General features: G+C 44.7%; 1 protein-coding gene across 4 annotated transcripts; it reads left to right on the forward strand.

Moving 5' to 3' along the window:
• Positions 1-1,670: 1,670 nt before the first annotated feature.
• On the forward strand, positions 1,671-25,977 carry SLC18A1 (solute carrier family 18 member A1). 4 transcript variants are annotated; one of them, XM_033134647.1, is made up of 16 exons: positions 1,671-1,854; positions 3,632-3,843; positions 5,126-5,486; positions 6,115-6,173; positions 9,580-9,663; positions 10,531-10,623; positions 12,172-12,261; positions 12,505-12,548; positions 14,375-14,435; positions 14,517-14,612; positions 21,033-21,111; positions 22,050-22,101; positions 23,607-23,670; positions 23,923-24,042; positions 24,237-24,370; positions 25,175-25,977. In XM_033134647.1, the coding sequence occupies exons 2-16, from the start codon at positions 3,720-3,722 to the stop codon at positions 25,286-25,288; spliced, it is 1,575 nt and encodes a 524-aa protein (XP_032990538.1). In that variant the 5' UTR covers positions 1,671-1,854; positions 3,632-3,719; the 3' UTR covers positions 25,289-25,977. The 4 variants fall into 4 exon arrangements, with proteins under 4 accessions (XP_032990538.1, XP_032990539.1, XP_032990540.1 ...); XM_033134648.1 differs by having other exon boundaries at positions 3,654-3,843; XM_033134649.1 differs by lacking the exon at positions 14,517-14,612.
• The last annotated feature ends 307 nt before the right edge of the window (positions 25,978-26,284 follow it).

Consider the following 26,284-nt stretch of genomic DNA (forward strand, 5'->3'; position numbering starts at 1 on the left):
CTCTCCATAGAGGCTCAGGTCACAGGGTGTGTAAAGAGGCTGGTATGCCAAGCTCCGGGTGGTAGACGGAACAATGCCCCCTCAGAGATGTCCACACCCTAACCCTGGAACCCGTGAATACCGTGTTTCCCCAAAAAGAAGACCTAGCCGGACAATCAGCTCTAATGTGTCTTATTTTACTATAATATAAGACCGGGTCTATAATATAATATAATATAATATAATATAATATAATATAATTAATATAATATAATAAATATAATATAAAATACCGGGTCTTATATTAATTTTTGCTCCAAAAGACACATTAGATCTGATTGTCCAGCTAGGTCTTATTTTCAGGGAAACACGTATGTTACCTTATTTAGTAAAAGGGACTTTGCAGATCTGATTAAATTCAGGATCTTGAGATAGGGAGATTACTTTGTAATGTCTGGGTGAGCCCAACAAGTTCATTTTAACTTTATTTAAGTGTGTTTTTCCAGGACCCATCAGCTCCAAGTCAAGTAGTTGTTTAAATCCAGTTGTAGAGAGTGCAGCCCACACTGGCCAGGGATCGAACCGGCAACCTTGGTGTTACGAGCATTGTGCTCTAAGCAGGTGGCCTCCAACAGGTTCTTATAAGTGAAGGAGGGAGACAGGAGGCTGAGGCAGAGAGAGAGAAAGTTAAAGACAGAGTTATTACTGCGCTGCCCACTTTGAAGGTGGAAGGGGCCAGCAGCCAAGAAATGCAGGCAGCTTCTAGAAGCTGGAAAAGGCAAGGAAATGAATTCTCTCATCGAGTTTCCAGAAGGATTGCAGCTCTGCCAACAGCTTGATTTTTAGCCCAATACGACTTATTTTGGGTTTCTGACCTCCATAAGTCTAACATCATAAATTTGTGTTGTTCTAAGCCATTCATTTTGGGGTAATTTGTTACAGCAGCCCTAAGAAATCCCTAATGTTCTTGCCGCCTCCCCCTATTTCTCGTTCCAGGTTTCCTCTAAAGTTCTGTCCTTCTCGGTTAGGCCGAAACTGAAAGTTCCCAAGTGAATTCATACGGTCAGGAGGGTCCCACCAGTTCCACAGTTAGGAAAGCTCTGCTGCTATACTTGCTCATTAGTTGCACTTGCTTTTTTGTAAATTGTGTTTATGGCCTTTGCCCCACTGCTGACTCTTAATAGCAGAAAAATATAGATCAATAGTGCCACTCCGAGATCCCACAATGAGCCGTACTCTCTCATGTAGCCATCTATCCAGTCATCCATCCAAGAAATGTTTGCTGAAGGCTACCGTGGGCCAGGCATTGAGCTAGTATTGGGATGCAAAGGTGACAGCACACAATCTATGCCTTTACAGAGGCCAGAGATGTTGGGTTTTTATGGCTTGAGAACAAGATGGATAGTTTTGTTTGTTTTTTTGTTTTGTCCTGTGGCTGTTCTAAGATTTGGTTTTTTCCAGAAAGCAATTGAGGTACATGGGAGCCTGTCTGACTAAGTAGCAGGGACAGGAACTACACTCTGGTTCTATTTTGTCTTCCAGTGTGCATTCAGGCCTAGTCAAGGGTTAAAGAGCTCGATGCTAGATAAGCACAGATGAAAAACAGCGCAGCCCAGTGCATCTCTGCTTAGGATAATTTCTCCTCTCTCTTTATTCTCCCCAGTCCTGCTTTCCTGCCTCTGACGCAGGGAGCTAAGGGTCTGAATGAAACCTGTTCCAATTAAATTTTTGTGGACAAAGGCCACACATGGCTTCCTCAGATAACAGGTGGCAATAAATCCATCAGCACAGCCACTTTCAGAGAACAGAGTCCCCACTGAACTGTTAACAGGTGCCAGTAGCTCACTGAGTACCTCACACAAGATGGGCTCTAAGGTAAGAAATTTCTCTCCCTGGACAAATGTAATCCTTCCTTGTAGTATGTGTCTCTCAGCAGAGAATTTTGATTCTAATGTAAAGTTGATGAGTCATTTGTTGGCAAATTCCTGTTTGGTTGGTTGGTTAGTTGGTTGGTTTTATTTTGTTTGTATTTTTTGGTCTGTCTTTATAGTACTTATTTTATTCCATTTTGCATTTTTTAAATTTTCTATTGTTTTACTTTTAGTCTCTTTACTTTCTTCTTTGTGTCTCCTAAGTAAATTTGTATGTAGAAATACCTTATTGATACAGAGAAATGAAGGGTCTTAAATGATTGCATACATGGTTACTTAGAATTGTAGTGTGGACAACGTTCTTCTCCCAGCCCTGGTCTTAGAACAGAAGAGAGTCATATAGTAGCTCAGTGCTTGGATACTTCCAACATTTGAGGCTGACTATTGAACCCCAGCAATAAACATTTAACATTATTTACTTCTATTATGGAAGTAGTTAATTATAAAATATTTAAAAATTACAGAAAAAGAAAAAGAAGATAATTTAAGTCATTGATTCTAACAGCTGACATTTGGGTATATATCTTTCTAGTCTTTTTAAAATGTGGACATAAATTTCTTTTTTATATAACTGAGGTCAAACTATACAGTTTAATATCTTTTTTACGACTTAACATCATACTGAGAGTATTTTCTACGTCATTGAAATTATTTGAAAACATGATTTTAAGAGCTGTTTACATTTACTATTAAAATGTTTCATTTTTTCACTAATATAAATAATTCGGCAATTCATAATTTTAAACATTAAGTCTTTGCCTATACTTCTGATCATTTCCTTAGGACACATCCTTAGAAATAGAGTTACCAAATCAAAAGCTGTACAATTTTTGGAGCCTGATACATTGCATGGTAGTAATCTATTTTAAAATTTATGTGATAGGTATCGTTGATACCATAAGAGAAAAGCCCTACAAAAGAAAATGAAATTCTTGCCAGAAACTGTTGTTACCTGAAGTTTAACAAAATGCTATTACTTAATGCTGACTAATGACATGAAATCCTAAGTATAAAACTAACCAGGAAAGTTAGTATTTCATTTACACAGAGTAACGCACCTTTCTGAGAAGGGATTTATAGCTTGCACAAAAGAATAAGCATGCTTCCTGTACCACAGAGCACGGGAAGATGGCAAGGTGCACTCCTGTAGTTCTGTGTCCTGACACAAATCTCCCAGCCTGGAGTCTCAGATTTCTCGTCTGTGAGAGAAAACTGTTGGTCTAGGTCAGTGATTCTCAGTGGGCAGTATGAGTCACATTTGTGGCACATGAGATATTTTGAGGTGATACCCAGACACAGACCATTGTGTTGTGTGTGGGGGTTTTTTGTGTGTGTTTTTTTTTTTTGGCATGGCACATAAAGTTATTTTTTCAAACAATAATTTCTTAATTTATTTCATTTTTTTTAATGGAGTTACAGGGAAAGACTAAGGAAATAATAGTACAAGTAGTCCTCAGATAGGCCATAACCATCGAGGTGATAGGCAAATGACTGACATTTGAAAAACAAAAAGCTAGGTGATCTCCAGAACCCTCATAACGTGCTAGGCAGAATTCCCCATTAGAAAACCTGGTGAGTGTAGCACTTACTTGGAAGGTATTCTGGAAACCAGGTGAAGTTATTAAGATGTATAAGAAGTGACCAGAGACACAGGCACGGGAATATTTCCAAATACCATCCCAGGGACTACGTGCAACTCTTTGTACTTTTTATTTTAATAGTGAGTTTCACTTGCCTGGGCAGACTTTCTCCCCTCTTCGGTAAAGGCTGCGGAAGGACCTTCCCTGAGAACTCAGCCCAGTCCTCACCATGCTCAGGACGGTTTTGGACGCCCCTCGGCGGTGGCTGCAGGAGGGGAGAGAGTCCCGGAAGCTGGTGCTGGTAGTGGTGTTTGTGGCGCTGCTCCTGGACAACATGCTGCTTACTGTGGTGGGTACGTCGGGGCCTTTGTGTTGGGGTAATTTGCTCTGGGCTCCCACAGCACACACGCTGAGTGCTTTCAGCAGTGAATGGACTTCACACAGAGTTTGCTGAAAAGTGGAGGACACAGCATGGAGTCTGGAGCTTGCTAACCATTGCTGAAAGGCTCAGAGGTTCAAAATCAGAGAGCATCTGACCAAAAAAATCAGCTGACTGAAGCCAGAACGGGCATTACTTTTCTTCCTCCTTATGCTGTCTTCCAAGGTGCTCATGTCTCCAGTGGCCTCTGCAACAGTGAGTCTTCTCACTGTGTTGCCTTTCCAGCGTCTGCTCTACCAAAATAACATACTTCCTATCGATATCCAGCATTTGATCAGAACCCGCCTTCCTGGCGGTGCGTTCCCTCAGAGTCCTGCTGTTTTTAGTTGGTAGTCTATTCTTCACATTCAGTTATGCCAGTATATAAATGGGTGCTAAAACTTTGCCCCACTTGGGTAAAATGTATGCTTTTAAACAAGAAGCTTTCTGAGACAAATTGTTAATCCAATATAGTCAGTTCTTGTTATGTGTGGTTAGGTCCTCTAAAGTCGCTGCAAACACTGAATTTAGACAATACTGAATCATTGCTCCTACAGGAAATATATACAGCTCACATCCCATATAGGTGAGAATCTTAAATCCATAAAACAATGCATCCTGGTAGATTCTATTTTCTTTTAAAAAGAGAAAATGAGGTTCAGAAAGTTAAGCGAGTGACTTGTCTGAGGCTGCCTCACTAACAGGTGCCCGAGTTGGGATCCCAGGTCCGTCCATCTGGCCCCAGAGCTGGAGCCTCTCACCCCACACTGGCCTGCTGCTCCTGGCTCCATGCTCTGCCATCTCTGCCTGGGAGCTGAAACAGGAAAGCAGAGTTCGCGTTGTTCAACCTCAGCTGGGAAAGTGAGCATCTGATGACTCAAAAATTTCCCCGCTCTCCACATGTATGTCCAAGAAAAAGCATGATAGCGTCACGAGTATTGATTTTGAGACTACAAATCAATTTTAACCAGTAGGTGAATTGGCCAATAGGGAATCCATGAATAATGAGGACCAATGGTGTGTCGGTTGGAATTCAGGTACTTTCGCTAATAGGATAATTTGGGGCAGGCACAGTCTTTTTGGGGGCTTCAAATCATGTCACTTAGGACACCTGCCTTGAGCATGAAACAGAACCTCATAGCAATGCCCCTGAACTGACTGATGGTAGAAAGACAACCTGCTCTTAGCCCTCATGACTTGTCCTTCTTGACTTTCAGTGCCCATTGTGCCCACCTTTCTATATGCCACAGAACTTAAAGAAGTCAACACTTTGTACCTCAGCCCGGTCACAACTTCCCAGCATGCCCTCACTTCTCCTGCCTTTTCCACCATCTTCTCCTTCTTTGATAACAACACCATGGCTATTGAAGAAAGTGCGCCCCGTGGCACAGCATGGACAAATGGCACTTCTAGTACCATCAGCCCTCCAGTCACTGGAGCCATCTCAGCCCATAAAAACAACTGTCTGCAAGACACAGAATTCTTGGAGGAAGAGAACATACGGGTCGGCGTTCTGTTTGCTTCAAAGGCTCTGATGCAACTTCTGGTCAACCCATTCGTGGGGCCTCTCACCAACAGGTATCTCAGTGGGTGCTCAAGGGCTCAGCAATAAGAGGATGGGATAAGGTATCATAAAGGTGCTTAGAAGGGAAAAAGAAAGAAACTCACTTTTTTGCGCCCCAAGACAGTCAGCTGTTGGGAAAGCTGGTTACCACAGATAGCATGACGTTGAGGAAATGCCATAGGCTTCATATTTTCTTCGTGATATAATGACTACTGAGTACCAAGAAGAGAACCAGTGTACAGAACTACACCTTTGATGTTAGTTCAGTGTTCTGGAACGTGGCTCCAATGGGATGAGGGTGCCAATGGGACAAGCCTATTGTAGTCTAGAGCACTGGCTTCTTGGCAGGTGTGTTTGGGATTATCCTGATGTTTCAAAGGGCTTACACTCTAGCTAGGCTATCCTTTCTGGAAACGAATGCTTTGGTCCTGGTCTATGGATACATTTGCATGGTTGTTTATTTGCTTATATGCATTCACATGTCATATCCCATCTCTTGCATTCATGGACATATTTTACCATGTACTCAAATGACTCTTCCCAGTTACATTTCTCTTACCAGTTATATGAAAATATATAGTCCGAGTATAAGGATGTCTAGTAGAACTCTTCTAAGTTTTTTTTTTTTTTAATCCCTTTTAGGATTGGATATCACATTCCCATGTTTGCTGGCTTTGTTATCATGTTTCTCTCCACAGTTAGTAAGTAATGTGCTCCTTTTTTTCCCCTTCCACTTTGATATTATCACCTGCACTGCAATGAAGGAGGCTGGGTTGAGTTAGCTAAGTGGCCTATGATGCTGATTTAAATGTTTTGCAGTTTTTGGCATGGGGATTAGAATAATAATGGCAATTCGGTCTGGCTGGAATTTGTATATTCTGCTGTGGAATAGATAGTTCACTTCCTTCAGCTGGGGAAAATTGTGGAGGCTGTTTTACTGAGTGTGCTAGAGAGAGAGAGAGAGAGAGAGAGAGAGAGAGAGAGAGAGTAATCCCTTGAGTGAGTTCAGTACAAACCTCCCATCTTTGGGAAGCGATCATATTATTTTGATATCCAAAGGTAAAAGGCAACTAACAAAGAACCTGAATTGGACAAGAGTAACTGGAAAATTCCCAAAAAGTCTATTTCAAATAAGAACAATTGAAGGTTAGAAAATATTCTCACACAGAAAAATAGATTTGCTAAAGAAACAAGAAAGAGAAAGGTAAACAGTCTATCCAGTAGCACGTAAATATTCCTAAATAAATGGAGATGGAATAAGAACATGAGTGGAAAAAAACATGTCTGGCAATTGACCCTGAGAATTCAAATAAGAAGGAATGAAAGGGGTGCTGTGGACCCCACTAGTGGCTCCTGATCCTCTGCTGACTGCTCGGAATGACATGTTTTTATCCCTCCTGTTTTGCTTATCACCTTCCTGTTGCTTTTCTGCCTTTTCTATTGCTTCTCCTCAGGTTTTCTTCCCTTCCAGCATAGGGCTTGACTCCTTATCAACAAAAGCTTAAACAGGAGTTTGTCGCATTCCAGGCTGCAAGGCTGCAAAGTGCAGGAGCTCACTGTGTGACATTCTTTCTGGAAACTGCAGCTTACTTGAGAAAATTTTAGCTGAATCCAAGAACGTGAGGAAATTCAAGTTAGAAACGTTTGTGGAACTTCTAGAAGCTCAGCCCATGCTAAACAGTAAATTAAAAACTATTTAATTTACTGGTCTATTTCACCAAAATGAAACATTAGTGATTCTACAACCCTTTTTGGCCTGCATATTTTATGCCTCGATGGTAAAGGTCTCTGTTGGAAGGTAAAGCATGAAAAGACACATTTCCAGCTCCCCAGGAGTTGAAGATGCTGTTACTGAACAGAGAGTTCATCCACCCAGCGCTAACAGAGCCAAACACTAAACATGGAGAACTGCAGTGGAGAAAGATTGGCTATTTTATTACTGTGAATGGTGCCCCCCAGGAGAAGGGGTAGCTAATGCTCAAAAGCCCGAACTCTTTGATGGTGTGTAGGTTACAGATTCTATAGAGCATATTCACAAGACATCGTCGGTTAGGGGTTTCGGGTAGAGCTGGAGTTGACTGGACAACGGTGAAGTAAGGGTAATAAATCATTTCTTCAGGTCTTGAGGACCGTTTTGAGGTCTGTTCCAGAGTCCCCTTGTCTGGTTTCATGGAAAAGTAGCCTGGGGATCATTCTACCTTAGGACTCAGGAGCTGAACATAACTTAGCTCAAGATGTTATCTTTAGCCTGCCAGAAGTCCGGACCTTGTGACTTTTAGTCAGTCTGTACTACTGTCTTCTGCTGCCTTGGGGGCTGCTGGTTATCCAGGGGAAAGGCTAGGTCTCTAGGGATATACAGAGGGTGCAGGGTGCCAAAAAAATATACACACAATTTAAGAAAGGAAAAAACTGCATTAAAATTGTAATATTCAATATATACCGACAACAGAAGATGAATACAAGTCATGTGTGTACATTTTTTCATATATATATGGAGAGAGAGAGACAGAGGGAGAGAGGTGATTTCTAGAGCTAGGGTTTAAAGCTAAATTTAATCAAAGTCGTAAGGACCCTGGGTTTCAGTGCTTGCCTGGGGAAACGTGACAAACATCCTGTGGAATAAGATAATGCTAGAGGATCCCAGACTGTTTAGCATAATAAGGTCCTCGCCTGACTCGCTGCCAAAAACTCATGTTTTGAAAGCTTTACTTATCTATCAAACTGTATATATTTAATAATAATTATTGCTGCCACGCCATAACCAGTGTTGCTATATGGAGTTGGCCTGATTCTAGCAAAGGTTTGGTGTTTGGGGTCTTCTATGTCATATGAGGGTTAGGGCTTTGGAAATATTAATACTAAAAAGAGGTTGCTGCTGTCTATTACCACCTCAAAGGCCCCCAGCTGGGGACATTGCTTAATATGATTAGGAGCGAAATGGTGGCCCGTGTCAAGATGCAAAGTGAAAAAGAAATTGCTTTGGTCTTCCTAAATAGGATGTCCAACTATTTTCCTTTGCCTGGGGTTAAGGGGCCTCCCAGGATGCCAGACTTTTGGTTTTAAAACCAGGAAAGCCCAGGCAAACCGAGATGTGTTGGTCACTATATTCTCAAAAGGTATAGGAAGAGCTGACCTTGAACAGATTGGAAATCCAAAAGCCTAGGAGAGGGTTCTAGAAGCCTGGTAAGGGCAGACCACGCATGTGCATGTTGGGGAGACGGTGTGGTCGTGTGGGGAAGGAGTGGGAGAAGATTATAAGACGGCAAACAAGCAAAAACATCTGTAATGAATGGGCAAAGGGATTCCAATTCTGCTGATGCAGACCGCCTGGGCGGGAGTCTTCTGTCTTTTGGGGGTATTGCCCTGGAACTGGAGGTGAGACATGTCTGCACTTACCAACCTTACAGCAACACCCTGTAATTTACTTTTTGATAACACACTCTTGTTTGGTTCTCAGTTTTGTGTAGGTTAGTCTCTAGTAGACTCAACCTCTTCAAGGGTGTGAACTGGATGTCTATTTCATATCTGCTGCAGAGTCTAGCACAACTTCATGTTCAGTAGTACTTAGTAAATACTCCCTGATTTCATTTGGCTAGAAGATCTTTCAACATAAGGTAAGGGGAAGGATCCAATTGGATAGCAGACATTATTTTAATATCTACCCAATCAGGTACACATAGCTTTTGTGCCCGACCTCCAGGTCACCCAATGGAGCCCAACAACAGCAAAGATCAAATCTGGGTGTTGCATATGAAGGATCCAGTTCCAAGACCAGGGCACTGGACTTCTTGGACAGCCTTAATTTCAGTGGTCAGAAGGTTGGATGTCAGACTTCGGGCAGGAAATGTGGAAATCCAGCCTTTTACCCACTGTGTAGTGAATCGGCTTATGCTTCTGTGGTTTCTCAGGCTTTGTTCCAATTAAAATGCAATCCTGATGAAGGGGTGAGAGATTAGAAAGGCAACTCCAAAAACAGGGATCAGTGAGCATGCTTTATTAAAACATATGCGGAATGGCTCACGTCTGTAATATCATGGCACGTTTTCTGGTGGCCAGTGAACAAAGGCAATTTACTAACTGGAGCTTCTTGCTTTTCTCTTTGCCCAGTGTTTGCTTTTTCTGGTACCTATACTCTGCTGTTTGTGGCTCGAACCCTTCAAGGCATTGGATCTTCATTTTCATCGGTTGCAGGTAATGCTGACATCTAACACACACACGCACACACACACATGCATATACCACCTCTCTTACCATCTCTTACTACCTTCAGACCCTATAAGATTTACATGAAGAAATTAAGGAAAATATCCCAGGAGACAGGAATTGTGATTCACAAACAAGATAATTGTAGAATTGCTGTCAGTGTCTGTAAGTCCCTGACTTAACTTCCTCTGAACATGTTTAGATGCTGCTAGCTCAAGTCAGAGCAAGTCCAAGATACAACCATGAAGTAGGCCAGGCTTTTACTTAATGCCACCCTGTGGTGTTTTCTCGGTCCCCTCTTACCCTTTTATAGGCACGGTAGTGTTAATACTACCAGTAGCACTGTCACAGTTTGTAAAGTATTATCAAATCCAATATTGAATGTACTCCTACGCCATTTTACACATCAGTGGATGGACATGAGTGCCCAGCCCGTGCTCTCTTCCAGGCACTCAGGACTTCCATGCTCTTTCAGGGCATCCCTGGTAAAGAAAACAGCTCTCATGGTCATAGATTTTCCCTTCTTTGACTTACTCCATGTCTCTTCATTCAGGGAAAAGTGCTAGGAAATGCTAAAACAATATGAAATGCAGTGGCACGGGACAACCGTATACTGTGTTACTCTGCCCAGAGACTTTTGCATTTCCAACAATATTCTGAATAGGAGTGAGCAATGTGGGTATTTGAGGGAATGGGGGGGCAGTGTTTGTAAAATACTGTGGGTTCAGTTTTGTAAAAGCTTTCAAGCTGAAACTCTAGCTAAGACCCCTAAAGTTATAATAGGGCGGGGGCCAGGGACTCCGTGGGAGGAGCAGAGAGAACTCCTGCAATGCCAACTTCATCTGTCACTCTCAGGTCTGGGGATGCTGGCAAACATCTACACCGATGACGACGAGAGAGGCCGTGCCATGGGAATTGCCTTGGGGGGCCTGGCGCTGGGCCTGCTGGGTAAGTGGCTCCTGTCCCCAGATCTAGGTTCAGGAGGGTGAGGAACTGCAGACTCTCTGAAGATGGCTCCAGGAGGTAGGGTTTCTTAAGGTCAGGAAAGACGATATTTTTCTTTACTTCTCTCCAATCATGTGTGCTAAAATTTTGCCCAGGAAAAGCAAATCTCTTTCCCCTTAAGAAGCCGAAGAGCCCATGAGGGCCTGGGAATGGCCCAGAAACCTGGTCTCCTCAAAGGTGTGGATCTCCCCACGTTAGCCTCCTTGGCTTCCACACGTGTCCAGCTTTCAACGTGAGAGCAGGCTCTTCGTCAGATTCTGTGCTACATGTGTTGGACAGAATCTCCTGCAGTCCTCAGCACCATGCTGTGAGGGAGGAATGATTGCCCTCATTCTGGAGATGAGGATAAGAGAGGATAAGATAGTCATCCAAGGTCACACAGCCTGGAAATGCCAGAGCCAGGACACAGACAGATTTTCTGGGCTCGAATCCCAAGCTCCAAACCATAAGGTTGTACTATTGTTAAGGTTCATCCTTCATATGATGTAATTGACTAGTCGAACAAGCCACATACTTTTACTGAACACTTATTATGTACAAGCACAATGCCAGCACAGAGGGGATAGAGAAAAGAAGCCTCAGACATGGTTCCTACCCTGTAGGAGCTTATAAGCTAATTCAGGAGGAAACAAGTCTCTTCACTGGCACATACCCTGCCTTCTACCACCACGGGGAGATGGAACAAAACTCCTGCTCTTTGTTAGTACCCACCTACCCAATCACCCAAACTAAAACCAGTGCATCCTGGTCTTTCTCACCTCTCAATCCCAAATGAATATGCCCGTTATATCCTCTACAAGGAAGGCACTTCTTCAAGGTTATCTCCTCATCACATCTCAGTTGGAATATGGCCTCCTGCCTGAACTCTAGCACAGTCTCTCCTTGCTCCAAGGTACTCTAGGAGAAGCTCCCTATGTCCAGAGCTGGTGGTATTTCTCCCCTGCTAAAAAACACTGATGTTTCTTTCTAGGCCACGAGACCAAGTAGATGCTTTATCTGGATGTGCAGGGCCCTTGGCTAATCAACCTTCCCAAGCTCTACTCTTTCTCTCCCAAATACTCATATTCTAGCAGCACTGACTTTCTTCTACGTCTTCTCCAATCCCACTCTCTTTTCTGCCACCTCCATGTTCTCCACACATGATTCTTCCCCACCAGTATTACCCACCTGACAAAGCCCAGTAGCCACCTGAACTCACTCCACTGTGTTTAAACAGCACTTTGGAGATAGAAGCTTTGCTGTTGAGCTTTACGTTTCACCATGTTCTAATTATTTGTTCCCCCCCCCCACCGCCCCCGCCAATCATGCACGTTTTCTCCACTAGAACGTGTGTCCCTTGGAACCGGGTCTCCATCTCTGAATCCCTAGAACCTCACGTGGAGGTCAGCCCCAGTAGACCTCCAATAAACACTCATTGGATCAATGTGGACTAGTCACGCCTGCTGGGAACTGGCCCTCACCTCTGGAATCTGTGTCTACTTTGTCTTCCAGTGGGAGCTCCCTTCGGAAGTGTGATGTATGAGTTTGTTGGGAAGTCTTCACCCTTCCTCATCTTGGCCTTCTTGGCCCTACTGGATGGAGGTGAGTCTCCATAAGAAGTCACCAGGAAGGTGATAGTCCAGGTCAGGTTGGGAATGCATTATGTATGCTGTGGTGCCAGTCTTGACATGTTCGAATGGATCAAGGACTGCACACTCTAGGAAAGAAGAAAGAAACTCAGGGAGTTGGATCTGTGCATGATACGGTGATAGCAGTGTGGCTGTGGAAAGCCTCCAACTAATCAGTGGACAAACTAAACTGTCACTCTCCTGCTTTCTTTCTTAGCACTCCAGCTTTGTATCCTACAACCTTCCAAATTCTCTCCTGAGGTAAGTAGACACCAAGCTCCATTGTCAAGAGGTACATACAGAATGGCTAAGTACAGTGACCCAGGCATCTCTAGTTCATCCCTGTCAAACCATGAGAAGAAAGGTAAAGAGGAATGGAGTCAAGGAAAGAGAGAACTATACGTGGATTCCCAGATAGGGTCATATTTAGGGTAGTGTGAGGGGTTCAAAGGGAGTTTGGCTTCATGTTAGATGAAGATGGAGGAAGGGCCTTATGAAGAATCAAAGAAACCGTATGAGATAGATAAATAGATAGATAGATATTAGATAGGTAGAAGATAGATAATAGATAGGTAGATAGAAGATAGATAGATTAGATAGATAGATAGATAGATAGATAGATAGATAGATAGATAGATAGATAGAGTCATACACTGCATAACGTTTTGATCAAAACAGACCTCGTATACAACGGTGATCCTATAAGATTATAATGGAACTGAAAAGTTCCTATCACCTAGTGACATTGCAGCTGTTCTGACCTCATAGCCATCATAATGTCATAGCACCATATATCGTTCATGTGTTTGTGGTGTACACAAACCTACCTGGCTGCCAGTCCTATAAAAGTATAGCACATACAATTATGTACAGTACATAATACTTGATAATGATAACAAACAACTATGTTATTGGTTTATGTACTTATTATACTATATTTTTTATCGTTATTTTAGAATGTACTCTTTCTACTTGTAAAAAAAAGAGTTTGCTGTAAAACACTATGCTATGTTACGCTGGCAGCAGCTTCATACATCTCGTGCTTACCACACCTTTTGTTTGCATCATTTTCTCTTGTGCATGAATTAATCTTGTGTTGTTTTGTACTGTAACATCCTGTACAGCCTTGTAGCCTAGGAGCAATAGGCTATACCATACTGCATAGCCTAGGTGTGTAGTAAGTGATACTATCTTATGGGCACTCTATGATGTCTGCACAATGACTAAATTATCTAAAGGCACATTTCTCAGAATGTATCCTTACCGTTAAGCAGCATATGACTCTGTTTGTGTGTGTATGTGTGTAGTCATGTGCTAAGTTTATATATATACAGAGGGTGTCAAAAAATGTATACACATTTTAAGAAAGGGAAAAACTATTAAAATTGTAATACTCAATATATACCGATAGCAAAAGATGAACACAAGTCACGTTTGACTTCTGCAATTATAGGAGGTGCTCAAAGTGGTTACCATCAGTGTCCAGACACATCTGATTACGGCGAACTACTGCTTGAGCCACGTTGACCAAAGTGTCCACTTGTATATGTTTTTTGGCATATGTGTGTGTGTGTGTGTGTGTGTGTGTGTGTGTACACACATATGTATATATGTATATTTAACTCAGAACCAGAAGGAGATAATGACTTTGGGATCTGAGTATTCACAGTGATAACATCTCTGAGCTAGAGAAGCCCTTGGAGGCCACCCAAGCAACCTCTCCTCCAAGAGCATCCTTCCAGACTGTCCTTCTATCACAGTCAAATATCAGAGTTGGTATTTGTCTGACTCCAAGCCAAAGATGGCTCTGAGAAATCCCTATCAAACCATGAAGAAAGATAAGAAAGTGCAAAACAAATGGGAAAGTTTGATCTAAATATCCTGATTTCGTCGCCCAGTCCGACCACAGTGTGGGTAACCCAGGGATCCACTGCTTGTGATTGGCATCTGAGTGGGGCGGCATTGTGGAACTGAGCCCTGACCCCGTGGGGGCTGCACTAACTCCAGGTGTGCACGTTCTCAGAGTCGGTGAAAACAGGAGATGTATACACAGTACAAATGGAAGTTTGTGTTGTCCATGTTCTCAGAGTGCCAAGGGGACTCCGCTCCTTACACTTCTCAAAGACCCTTATATCCTGGTGGCTGCAGGTAAGCTGACAATGCCTCCCTTTGGGTTGAGAGAGTGTGGGCTTCAGGGCAGCCATGGTGCCTCACAGAACTGTCCCCCAGGCTCCCTCTGCTTTGCCAACATGGGAGTGGCCATGCTGGAACCCACACTGCCCATCTGGATGATGCGGACCATGTGCTCCCCTGAGTGGCAGCTGGGTAAGTGACCTCAGTGCTCAGCTCAGCCTTGAGCAGACGTGTACCGTGGGCCCTTTCTCAGGTAATTAAGAGACATCATCAGATTTAGTTCTTTAGGGTCAAAGAGGGACAATGTGCTTCCTTTGTAGAATTACCTGCCCGTTCACACCTACGAATCAAGCCTGATAGGTGGGTAGAAGCAGCTCAAGCAGGGCAGGGTAGGATGGGGCGGATGGGGGCTATGGAGCAGTAACTTCCCATGTGGTAGACCCATGAATGATTTCTAGTCAAAGGGCCTAGGTTTTCATTCAGGCTCCATTGATTGGCTATGAAAACTGCAAATCACGGGAACTTTCTGAGCATCACTTTCCTCATCTCAGGCATCAGAGTACTGTCTAGTTCGAAGGGTAACTTGTGGGATAGATGGCCTTCTATGTGGAAATGCTTTGCACCTGTAGAATATTAATCTGTCCCATCATCACCATCACATTTTGTCTCTTCAACTCCCCTTCCCCCAGATTACCCTTTCACTATCTTTTCACTCTAAAAAAGGGAGCTTGTGCAGTATGTTGTTCTGTAGCCCTCACCTAGGGAAGGTGCTGGGCTCTGTACCCCAGTAGAGAGCTCCGGGCCCAGGAGAGAGGCCTCCAGCCTCCTCTGCTCCTTGGAGAGATGTCCTTGCGATCCATCTGACCTTAGAGAGGAAGTGCTCGCCCTTTCCAGCCTGAGGACAGGGGACAGAGAAGGCTACGTGCAAATCACTCAGTCACTGCAGGGAGGAAAGTCTTATGGGGCCAGAGGGGAAGCTGATAAGGCCCTGATATAGATCAGCATGCAGCAAAAAGCACTAAATCTAATTTTTAGGGCACGATTCTAAGCAAGTCTTCCAGCCCCAAATTGAATTTTTCTGGGCTGCATCTGCCTCTGACCATGACAGTTAATCGAGTTAGTTGTGTGCTCGTGGCAGCCAGCATGTCCCGCCCAGAGGCTCCAGCCATGCAGGTGGCAACCTCCGCTCCGCGTGGCCCTTCTGCAGCCTTCTTCACCCACAGGAGAGAATGTTAAAAGCTAGTCGTCAGCCAGTAACTGGTAAATTGTGGGCTTCACTGTGATCGTCACAACAGTTTCTATTCGCACTGTTTCCTCTCAGTGCAGAGAAGCAGACAGGCAGGTGAGACTCGAGGGAGCTCACAGGGTAATTCCATGCGGTCCCCCCTGCAATGGAAGCTGCAGGAGAAAGCCCTCGGACAGTAAGTCTGAGCAGGAGGAGGCTTTGTCTTCCTCTATCCTTTACTCCTCCGTCAGGGCTGTCTGCATCAAATCGCCTAAAGAACTTGTTAAAACTCAGATTGCTGGTCCCCACCCAGCAATTCAGTGAAACAAATCTGCATTCCTAGTGAACTTCCTGGTGGGGCTGAGATGGCCTCAGCGACCCCATTTTGAAAAATATCGCTCCAAATGCAGAACAGCTCCCTGTGCTGGGAGGAGAGGAAGTGAGGCTTTTGAGAGTGGTTGTCATCTGTGACTGAGCACTGTCTGAATGGCCCCTGTGTGCCCACTGCGCCCACCGAGTGGAGGACGAGCTCAGTTTTTGAAAGCAGTCCTGCCTGGGTTTGAATCCTGAGGGCCTCCTACTGGTTGTGACCTTGGGTGAGTTATTTAACTTCTCGGGGACTCCATTTTTTTCATTGGTAAAAATGGAGTTGCTTTTCAGCATTGTTCTCAGGATTCAATGGATCTATGAATGACAAAGAAATTGATCAGCACAGTGCACGGAACACAGGATACACTCAGTAAACAAGAATGAGTACTACTGTCGTGGCTGTTTTTGTTTAAATCACTCCAATAGTCATAGCTATTGTGTAATCCCCACCCCCGCTGTGCTGTGAAACAAACATGTATGTCTGTGGACGTATAGTCTGGAACACCTGTTTTGCACCGCATGGCACTGAAATGCAAACTACACTCAGGTGCTAAAGAATACGCCACGCCACACTGAGGAAAATCTCATTCAGGAAACTCCGCCTCATTTGAAATGACGTCGAAGATGATATAGGAGGCTAGTGGGCTTCCTAGAGGAGCTCATTTCCATCTATCGGGTAAACAGTTCATTAGCTGTAACTTCTAAGAACTTTAAGGCAAGTAAACATAAACAAATGTGTACAGCTTGAAATAGACTGCCACCTGTACAGACTGAGTAGATAAAGCCACTAACGTATACTTCACTTCCACCCCAGAGAAGAGAATATTAAAAGCAAACAAGCCATCAGCCAATAACTGGTGAATTGTTGACTTTGGGTTTAATTGTGTTTGTCACTACAGTTTCTATTAGGCAGCACTGTTTTCTCTCGGTACAGAGAGGGAGAGAGGCTGATGAGATCCACCGAAACTCACACTGCTGAGTCCTTTGTGCCAGAGCCGTCTGTGCTGCCACACTGGTGGTGCAGGTGGTGGAAACACCCAGAGTTGGAGTGAGAAGGTGTGGGTCCAACTCCTGACCCTGTCCTCAGCGGTTATGACGCCAATAGTTAAAGCCAGTACACAGATGACATTTATTCTGGGCCAGGCTCTGTGCCAAATGGTTGATATATGTTACGTCATTTAAGTTTCACAACCAGCCTACCTAGTAGAAATTATTATTATCCCCATATTTCAGAAGTTTCTTCATCTGACCCAATTTCCCACTGCCTCCCAAACTCGGGGCCTCGTGGAACTCCCTGTCATGGACAAGCATCCTGTGCCCTCAGCCTCTTCTCTGAGCATGTCCTTCATCTTCTTGCCCTAACTGAGACCCGAGAACACCATTTCCTGCAGCCCTCTTGGTGGAAAGTCCATGTTCCTCCAGACTTTGCTCTCCTTTGCTGCTTCTGAGTCATTTCTTCTTCATTCTCCTTCAAAGACCCTGTAGAGACTCCTTTGGAGATCACATTGTTAGATTAGACTGCCACCCCTCTTCTTTGCGAACCCTTAGTAACCCTTTCATTCATTAAAGCTGTCAACACCTGGCATATATTCTTTATAATTCTACTCCTGTCACCATTTTTTGTGACTTCAATGTCCAGGTGGATAATCCTACGAACATCTTAGCCTGTTCCTTAGTCTACTCTCTTGCAATGATCTTTTTCTCCTCTTATATAATCTTGACCTTGACATTATCATTAATTGTATCGCCTCTGAAACCTCAATTCTAAGCACTCTAATTATCACCTTACATATTCCCTGCTCAGGTATTCTAATACCTCCATACCAACACATTTTGGCCACTTTGAGATCACCAATCCATTGGCCTCAGTTCTGGTGCTATTTCCATCACCACTCACGTCTTCACTTCTTTCTTTACTCAGCTTGGATTCCATCATGATGGATCGAAATCCATCATTAATGTCACTCCTTTGAGAGCATTGGTACTCCTTTTCTGACTCTCCCGTGGGGTTGTCTCCTGGCAAAGCTTTGACTCTGGTTAAGCCTATCTGGTTCCCAACTCCTTGTCTGCACATAAGCAATGCAATGGGACTGTAGAAAAACACACAACCAGGCTGGGTCTCACCTTAGATTTATGGCCACAAATCTAAAGTAGGTTTTTTGTTTTTTGTTTTTAGCTCCTCTATAATCTTTTTTTAAATTTATTTTTAATTATAGTTGACTAAAGTAGGGTTTTACACTGTCCAATAATCTTTCTATAAGTCGCACTTTCTTTCTTTTTTTTTTTGGCTTTTTTAATTATTAGTTTCAGGTGTACAAAGCAACATAATGATTAGACATTTACAACCTTCACAAAGTGATAACCCCAACAAGTCTGCTACCTCTCTGACACTGTACATAGCGATTACAGTACCGTTGACTATCTTCCCTATGCTGTACTTTACATCCCGTGACTATATATATTTCATAATCATAGTTGGCATTCAATATTATTTTATATTAGTTTCAGTTGTAAAGTGTAGTGGTTAGGCATTTATATAATTTTTGAAGTGGTCCCCTGATAAGTCTCGTACCCATCTGGCACCATACACAATTTTTACAATATTAGTGACTATATTCCACATACTGTTTTTGTGACTACCAACTTGTACTTCCTAATGCCTTCACCTTTCTCACTCATTCCCCGAACTCCCCTCCCATCTAGCACCCATCAGTTTGTTCTCTATATCTACGAGTCTGTTTCTGTTTTGTTTATTCATTTATTCTGTTGTTTAGAATCCACATATAAGTGAGATCATATGGTATTTGTCTTTCTCAGTCTGACTTAGTTTCCTTCCCACTTTCCCAAATGACTGTTATACTTCTCCATTCAGACCTCCTATACACCCTTATCTCTTCACCTTCATCATTCTCAGCTCCTAGTTGTTGAGGAAATAGAAGGGAACTCACACATTCCCATCATTAAAAATACCAAGTTTTCCTGCACCTATGTCCACATCACTGCTTTCTCTTTATGGTGAAGCACCTCAGCTCCTGTCAAAGGCCAAACTCCTTGTTTGTTCGTCTTCTGGATTACATCCTCTCTCATCTGCTCCACTGACTGCTCCTTTTCCCCTTTGTAATCTCCTCCTCCTCCTCCTCTGCTAACTTATTTTTTTTTAATTAAAATGTATTGGGGTGACAATGGTTAGTAAAATTACATAGGTATCAAGTGTACAATTCTGTAATACATCATCTATATATCACATTGTGTGTTCACTACCTTTGGTCAGCTCTCCTTAGGTAGTCCTTGAAAGCTCAGACCTTCTTCTCCATCTCGTCTTTCTTAGATGAGCCCAGCCATTCCCATGGCTGTAAGAGCCATGTATAAATCAGTGAGTCGAATGTTCACATCTGTGTTCAGGATCTGTCCTGGGAACTCTAGACTCGTGTGGCCAACTGCCGGGCGTCTCCAGCTGGATGTCTAATAATCCTTTCAAACCTCTCATGATCTCCCCAAGCTTTTTATCTCCAGCCACCCAACTGATTAAGACGAAAACCTGGGAGTCATCCTTGATTTCTCTTCCCGCCCCACTCCTACAATGCTCGCACCCAATCCAACAGAAAATTCCGCTGACACTACTTGCAAAGTATCTCCCATTTTATTTACTTCTCTCCATCGTGACCTCTGAGTCTCTACCACTTTGCTCCCGGGTTCTGAAGGTGGCTCCTGCCTTCCACTCTTGTCCTGTGAACCCATTCTTCTAACCAAACCCAAGGGACTTTAAAGCTATAAATCAGAATATGCTATTTCCAGCCAAAGCTTCCCATTTCCCTTGGAATAAACTCCGGTCATACAAATTCCAAATTCCAATTTCCAAATTCCGGTCATACATTTTCTATCACTCTCGACTTTGCTCATTGTGTTTCAGCCACACTTTCAGACCTCCTTTCTGCTCCTAGAACAGACTAAGTGGTTTCTTCTTAAAGCCTTTATATTTACATTAGGTGTTTGTTTGGGGGGCTTGTTTGTTTATTTCTGCTTGAAAGCTTTCTCTTGATTATTCAGGCCTCACCTTAAATGTCGCCTGCTCAAAGAAGCCTTCCCTGAGCCCAAATCTAAGTTAGCCCTTACTCCTGGTCATTCTGCCATATCACCACATTAAATTTTCCTCACAGAATTTATCGTTTTTCAAAATTATCTTTTTCATTTTTTTCATTTGCTTGTTTATTATCTGTCTCCCTCCCCCATGAATATAAGCTCCCCACGAACTAGGCTTTTGTCTATGTTAGTCACCCTTCTATTCCTAGCCCCTAGAATACTTGGCACATAGTAAAAGCGCATCAAAAGTACTGAATGATTGAACAGGTGACTGAGACTCAGAGAGGGTAAATAAATTGCCCAAGTTCACAGAGCTCACACTTGGCCAAGCCACAGTGTGAATCCAGAACGGTGGGACTCCCCAACCCATTCCAGAGCTCCTGACTCTATTGTCACAGAAAATAGTGTGACCAGGGCTTCAGTTTACAAAATACTTTACCTACGTTATCTAAGTTGCTCCTCACTATAAACTGTGATGATATAATCATAGCTTTGCTTTTCCCAGATGTGGAAACCAAGGCTCAGAAAGGTTTAGTAACTTACCCAAGGTCACGACCTGAGCAACAGAAGCTCAGGTAAATAGCAAGGCAGGATTTTGCTTCCCAGGAAGCATGTACGTCTTTCTCTAAAGCTCATGTTCTTATGCTGGTAGCCAAGGATATTTTATACATGAGAATGGCTCATTAGGGCCGTTCACCTACGTGGGTGCTGGAAACTCATTCAATGTATCGAAGCTAAACAAAGCACTGCTCCTGAGGATCGCAGAGGTGTGGGGTCCCACGGTATCCGCTCTGGGTTTGCACAAGGATCTCCAACCCACAGAACAAAGTGGTTTGCATTCCTGAAGGTAACAGGGGGACTTCACCGTCTTGTAGGAAGCAAGGTGTTTTAGGGTACACAGGGCATGTCCTAAGGTGCGGACCTTTGTCTTTCTACAGGCCTAGCTTTCCTGCCTGCCAGCGTGTCCTATCTCATTGGCACCAACCTCTTTGGTGTGTTGGCCAACAAGATGGGTCGGTAGGTAGCCCGGGGATCTAGGAGGAGCAAGAGGAATGTAAGATGGGACAGTATTGTGAGGTTGTCCCTGCACCTGGGATGATGAACAGCTTCTCTGAGGTTGAAAGTTTACAACACGTACACGTGGATAAAAACTGCCCAACGGGAGGATGGGGTGGGTGGGTGGGTGGTAAGGCAGTATAGAGAAAGGATGGTCCTGAGCAGGATGGTCCTGAGCTGGCTGCGATAGAAGAGGCAGTGAGGGACAGCCCTGACTTTCCAGATGTTTGTCGTCCAGTTGAAGAGAGAAAATAACCCCACAGAGAACAGGTATGAAAAAAGCAGTACTTTGGGGCAGCGGTTGTCAAACTATGTTCCATGGAGCCTTAGGGAGCTCTGCTGAGGTGCATCAGAGGCCCCCAAGGGTGGGGACTAGGAGGTATGAGTCTGGATTCTGTTCCTTCACTACAGTAAGAACAGCTTTAATTTTATCTTTGAAGTTCAGCATGAGGATTTTAAAACTACGCTTAAAAATCACTGCTATAAAAAATCAGAGACAGGCAGACGTGTGGTATTTTTTTGAGTCCGGTTTTTGAGATAGACCTTGAAGACCAAATCAAATATGAATAGGGGAGAGATAGTCTGAGTTGGGAAACAGCATGAATTAAGGTTGAGGGTTACTCCCAAGGGGCAAGTACCTTGTCAGTCAACTGGTTCTTCTTCTAAGGGAAGGAAGAATAGGTCCCATTGCACCTCCTCTGCTTCTACTACGGAAAGAGGCATGGAGCCTGGGAAGAGATGAGGAGAAGGAAAGGACACGTACAGATGGGTTCATCTTCTCAGGTCCTAAGGGGTTCCCAGAGTTAGGGTGGCAGGACTAGCCAGAGTGGTGGTGATGGGGTGACGGGCGGAAGGCATCTCTCCTTTTGCACCATTTGATGACAGCTCTTTTCTCCCAGGTGGCTGTGCTCCCTGATTGGCATGGTGGTAGTCGGTACCAGCTTGCTTTGTGTAAGTATAATAAGGTCTAGCGGAGAGAGAGAAACCCAGACATTTAAACACCACTTTCCTTTAAAATGAGCAGAGGGTTGACTTGGCAAGGACTGTCAGAAAGACCATTTCTGCGTAAGGAGGACTTCAGCACTGGGAGGAGTGTCATGAGGCATTCCATTGAAGGAAGGTGGGGAAGGAGAGACAGAGGCCGACAGGGCCGCTACAGCCAGAGGTCTGAGGCTTTATGTACAAGTATATGAAGCAGTACAGATTGGTATCTATTTCTGGGGCAGCAAGATGGTGCATTTTATGACTTCATTTGTTCATCCTGCCAGCACCCTGTAAGCCACTAGGTGAACCATCACCTGTGCCCCAACCTCCAGCACCAGAATGTTGGGTGGAAGAAGAAAGAAAGAAGGGCTTCTCCATTTTCAAGAGCCCTGTTCAAGCTCTCTAAGCATTCCTTTTCTCCTCACCTGGGGATCTTAAGCACACTTGCCTCCTAGGCTTGAGGGAGCTGAGAACAGGACTGTAACACACTGAGCCCTCAAGAAAGGCTGAGGTCCTGGACAGCAGTACAAGCTCCAGGTTCGGTCCCAGCTTTACCGCTTGATGCTTGCGTGACCTTGAGCTAGTTATGTCCCCTCTCTATGCTCAGTATCCTCCTCTGTGCAGAGAGGATTCTGATGGCACCTCACAGGGTTGCTGAGATAATCTGTGTAAACCACAGCAGGGTCTGGCATATAGTGAGCCCACAGTAAATCTTAGCCAATACTCTTGATAAAATATAAATACCCCTTGAGGAATCATTCCCCCAAATTATTATCCGCTACTAACAGCTAAAAGGTAGGTTAAACTTCGGAGGGAGTGAGTGTGCTGGGAAAGTTCTGGGTGACAGAGACCCGGGGCGGGGGGGAGTAAGGAACCAGCACAAGAGGAAAGGAAGGCTTCCGTGGGTAATGGGGAAGGCAGGCAAGACAGTGAATTTCACAAGCCGGCTGATGCCAGCTGCCCTCTAGCTTATGGGTAATTCGTTATTGGTGTCTCCTCTCTGTTTTCTCTCTCCAATGGCTACCAAGTTAGGGTTTGGCCTAGACCTTTGGATGATATTGCTAATAGAAAGGAGAGGAGACTCCCTCTATTCAGTGAAGAATGAGGACAAAAATGTGTGTCTGGGTGGAGGGGGTTAGAGAAAGGGGAGGAAGGGTCTATGCAATAGAAAAGGACCATTGTTATGGTGGAATGGAGTCCAATATGAAGCTCAAACTTGGTCTTGCCACTTGTTAGCTCTGTAACTTTGGACAATGCATTTAACCAAACAGCACTAGTCTAGTTTGCATACCCTTCAATGGAGGTCAAGAGTCTTCTTCACAAGGAGGTGTGAGAATCCAAATAGATCATACGTGTGGCACAGAGTGCGTGTTGTTCATAAGTGCATTTCCTGGGCAAGCGCGTTGTTGTTGTGCCACCCCCCACGTAGCCCTGCTGGACTCATGATGAACTCTTCCTTCTTCCCCATACAGGTTCCTCTGGCTCATAATATTTTTGGCCTCATTGGCCCCAATGCAGGGCTTGGCTTTGCCATAGGTAAGAAGTCCCTTAAAGGGAACAAGAAGTCCCTCAATGTTGGCTTTGAGGCTGATCCAAGGAGGTCTGTAGAAAGACCGAAAGACAGGAAGGCAGCTGGTACAGGTGGAGAGAGCTGGGCCTGTAGTCCCACCTGGAATGGCTGTTGTGCTGAGGGCGGGGACTAGCGGAGGAGGGGGAGGGAGAATGCACGGTCAGGGAGGGGCATGGGGGTGTTGCTGACAGAAGGCGTCCTGTTCGCTCTGACCACAGGCATGGTGGATTCCTCCATGATGCCCGTCATGGGACACCTGGTGGACCTGCGCCACAGCTCCGTGTATGGGAGTGTCTATGCCATCGCCGATGTGGCTTTTTGCCTGGGCTTTGCTGTAGGTATGTTGAGGGCGGGGGAGATCTCTCTTTTCTGCGGTGGACCACCTGGAAGTGGAGCTGGGAGACTGATCCTCCCAGAGTGCCAGAAATACCTGGCCCCGGGAGCCCTCTGGGTCACCTACTGTCCCTCCCGTGGTGTCTCCCATGTGATCGAGGCTCAGTAAACACTAGTGACTTTGATTTGCTCCTCACAGGCCCATCCACCGGGGGTGCCATTGTGCATGCCATCGGCTTCCCCTGGCTCATGGTCATCATCGGGGTCGTAAACATCACCTATGCCCCTCTCTGCTACTACCTGAGGAGCCCCCCAGCCAAGGAGGAGAAGCTTGTAAGGGGCTCCGATTACTGCTTTAAAAAAAAATCTTCTGTGTCTTTCCATGTCTCTCATTCCTTTTCATCCTGTGGCTTATTTCCTCCCTCCTTAATCGTCTCTCTGCTTTGCCATGGTTTCTAATCCCTTTTTCATCTTTATCTTTCCTTTGTGCCCATCCTCATTTTCCCGTCTCTCCCCTCACTTTTCTCTTACGCCAGGCAGTTAAGCAGAGAACTCAGAAGGAAAAGGGAAGTTTGTAAAGAGTTGGGAACAGGGACCATCAAAGGTAATCTGTAGTTGCAGTACGTGTAGTTACTAAATTACCAAATTATCTCCCTAAAATTGGCAGAATTCCACTGGGCACATTCATTCATTCATTCATTCATTCACATCCACCATTATCTTTACCAGGTCAAAACCCCAGGGCAGAGCGCCACATCATATGATTTTAGTTAGCAAGATACTTTCCTCTTATTGAAGAGTAAGCACCTTGAGGGTCTGGGTGGGTTAGAGATGGATGTGGAGGCTGCTCAAAGGAACAAAAGAAGGTCTGATGGGGGGGTGGTACCAATTTCATCTGTAGCCTGCACTACCACTGTTAGGATTCAATGAAAACATATCAGATGTTTGTCTTGACTAGGGGCGCTACACCTAGGTGCCCTGGGAAGCCCGTGCACATACAGAAAGCAGGAAGAGGGTCCTATGCTTGCTCCTTGCACCTTTCCTGAGCGATGCCAGATTTGGATGAACTAGCTGGGAAAGGAGTGGGGAGGCTGGTTAAAGATGTGCAGTGATTCCTCTTCCTGCCTCTTGCTGCAGGCAATCCTGGGCCAGGACTGCCCCATGGAGACCCGGATGCATGCAGTCCAGAAGTCCAGGAGGGCATTTCCCCTGGGGGAGGACAGCGATGAGGAGCCTGGCAGTGAGGAGTAGCAGCAGAAGGTCGCCCCTGAGCCTGTCACATGTGGATACACGAGGCTCAGACGTCAATGACCACCTCTCCCTGGAACCAGCTCACCATGGGCCAATCAGTAGGCTTCCCTTCCCTCTTCTGTGGGCGTCTCTTTTCCTCCCACAGGTGCCATCTCAGGTTCTCTCCTCACCTGTGTAACCCATAGCTCTCCCTCTATGTTTTGATGCCTCAGGCGGCCCATCTTTTGTGGGAATACAGAGTGATGCTTTCTTGCAGCTTCTAGGAGGCTGATTAAACTTAAGCTGTGACAGGTTCTGCAAGGGATGACTCATTTCCTGGAGGCGGCACAATATGCCCCTGAAACCAGTGGCGTGACTGACAAACTTCATTTCATCTGTTGTTTGATTTTCTTTGGCACATTCCCAACAGACTATCATGGTTTTGTGCTCTGTTCTCAACACGATCCTCCCTGCCGAGTTTCCCTCCGTGGTTGAGAAAGCATCCTCAAGGTTGTGCTGCTGCCAAATTGCCAATTTGGGAAATCTTTTGTCTGGTTTTTGTAAGCTGGGTGTTTTTTTCTGTAGCAAAATCTACAGCCGCTAACATGACTTTGCCCTCAGTGAATGTGAGGGTCCACTTTTCTTCATCACCAAACGGAAGGGAAAGAGCCCATTTCTCTTATGCTTGAGTTACTGGCATTCTCACTATGTCCCCTGTGGGTTTCTACCTTTCCTAAACCTGTTACACTCTGAGAAATAAAAGAGGACAGAGAAAACATCTACGAGCCTGTCATGCAGGGTCTCAGCTCCCGCTCCCCACATAAGAACGCAGGACATGGTGAGGCCAAAAAGGAACACCCACAGAGCCATAGATAGGGGAGTCATACCACTATATTCTCATTGGCGGCTGGTTGGAGACACAGGAAGCAGGAGCCACACTATCCGCAACCTGCTGTCCACTTCTCTGCAATCCGCAACCCACACTTTGCCGTGCTAACTGCAATCCACGCTTGCCAG

Source organism: Rhinolophus ferrumequinum, chromosome 18, assembly GCF_004115265.2.
Source record: "Rhinolophus ferrumequinum isolate MPI-CBG mRhiFer1 chromosome 18, mRhiFer1_v1.p, whole genome shotgun sequence".
Lineage (NCBI taxonomy): Eukaryota > Metazoa > Chordata > Mammalia > Chiroptera > Rhinolophidae > Rhinolophus > Rhinolophus ferrumequinum.

What these genes read in the sequence shown, in the direction of transcription:
- SLC18A1 (XM_033134647.1), top strand. Translation starts at nt 3,720, where the DNA reads ATGCTCAGGACGGTTTTGGACGCCCCTCGGCGGTGGCTGCAGGAGGGG. An exon ending in CATGCTGCTTACTGTGGTGG is followed by an intron (nt 3,844 to 5,125) that starts GTACGTCGGGGC and finishes CTTGACTTTCAG; the next exon opens with TGCCCATTGTGCCCACCTTT. An exon ending in TTATATCCTGGTGGCTGCAG is followed by an intron (nt 14,436 to 14,516) that starts GTAAGCTGACAA and finishes ACTGTCCCCCAG; the next exon opens with GCTCCCTCTGCTTTGCCAAC.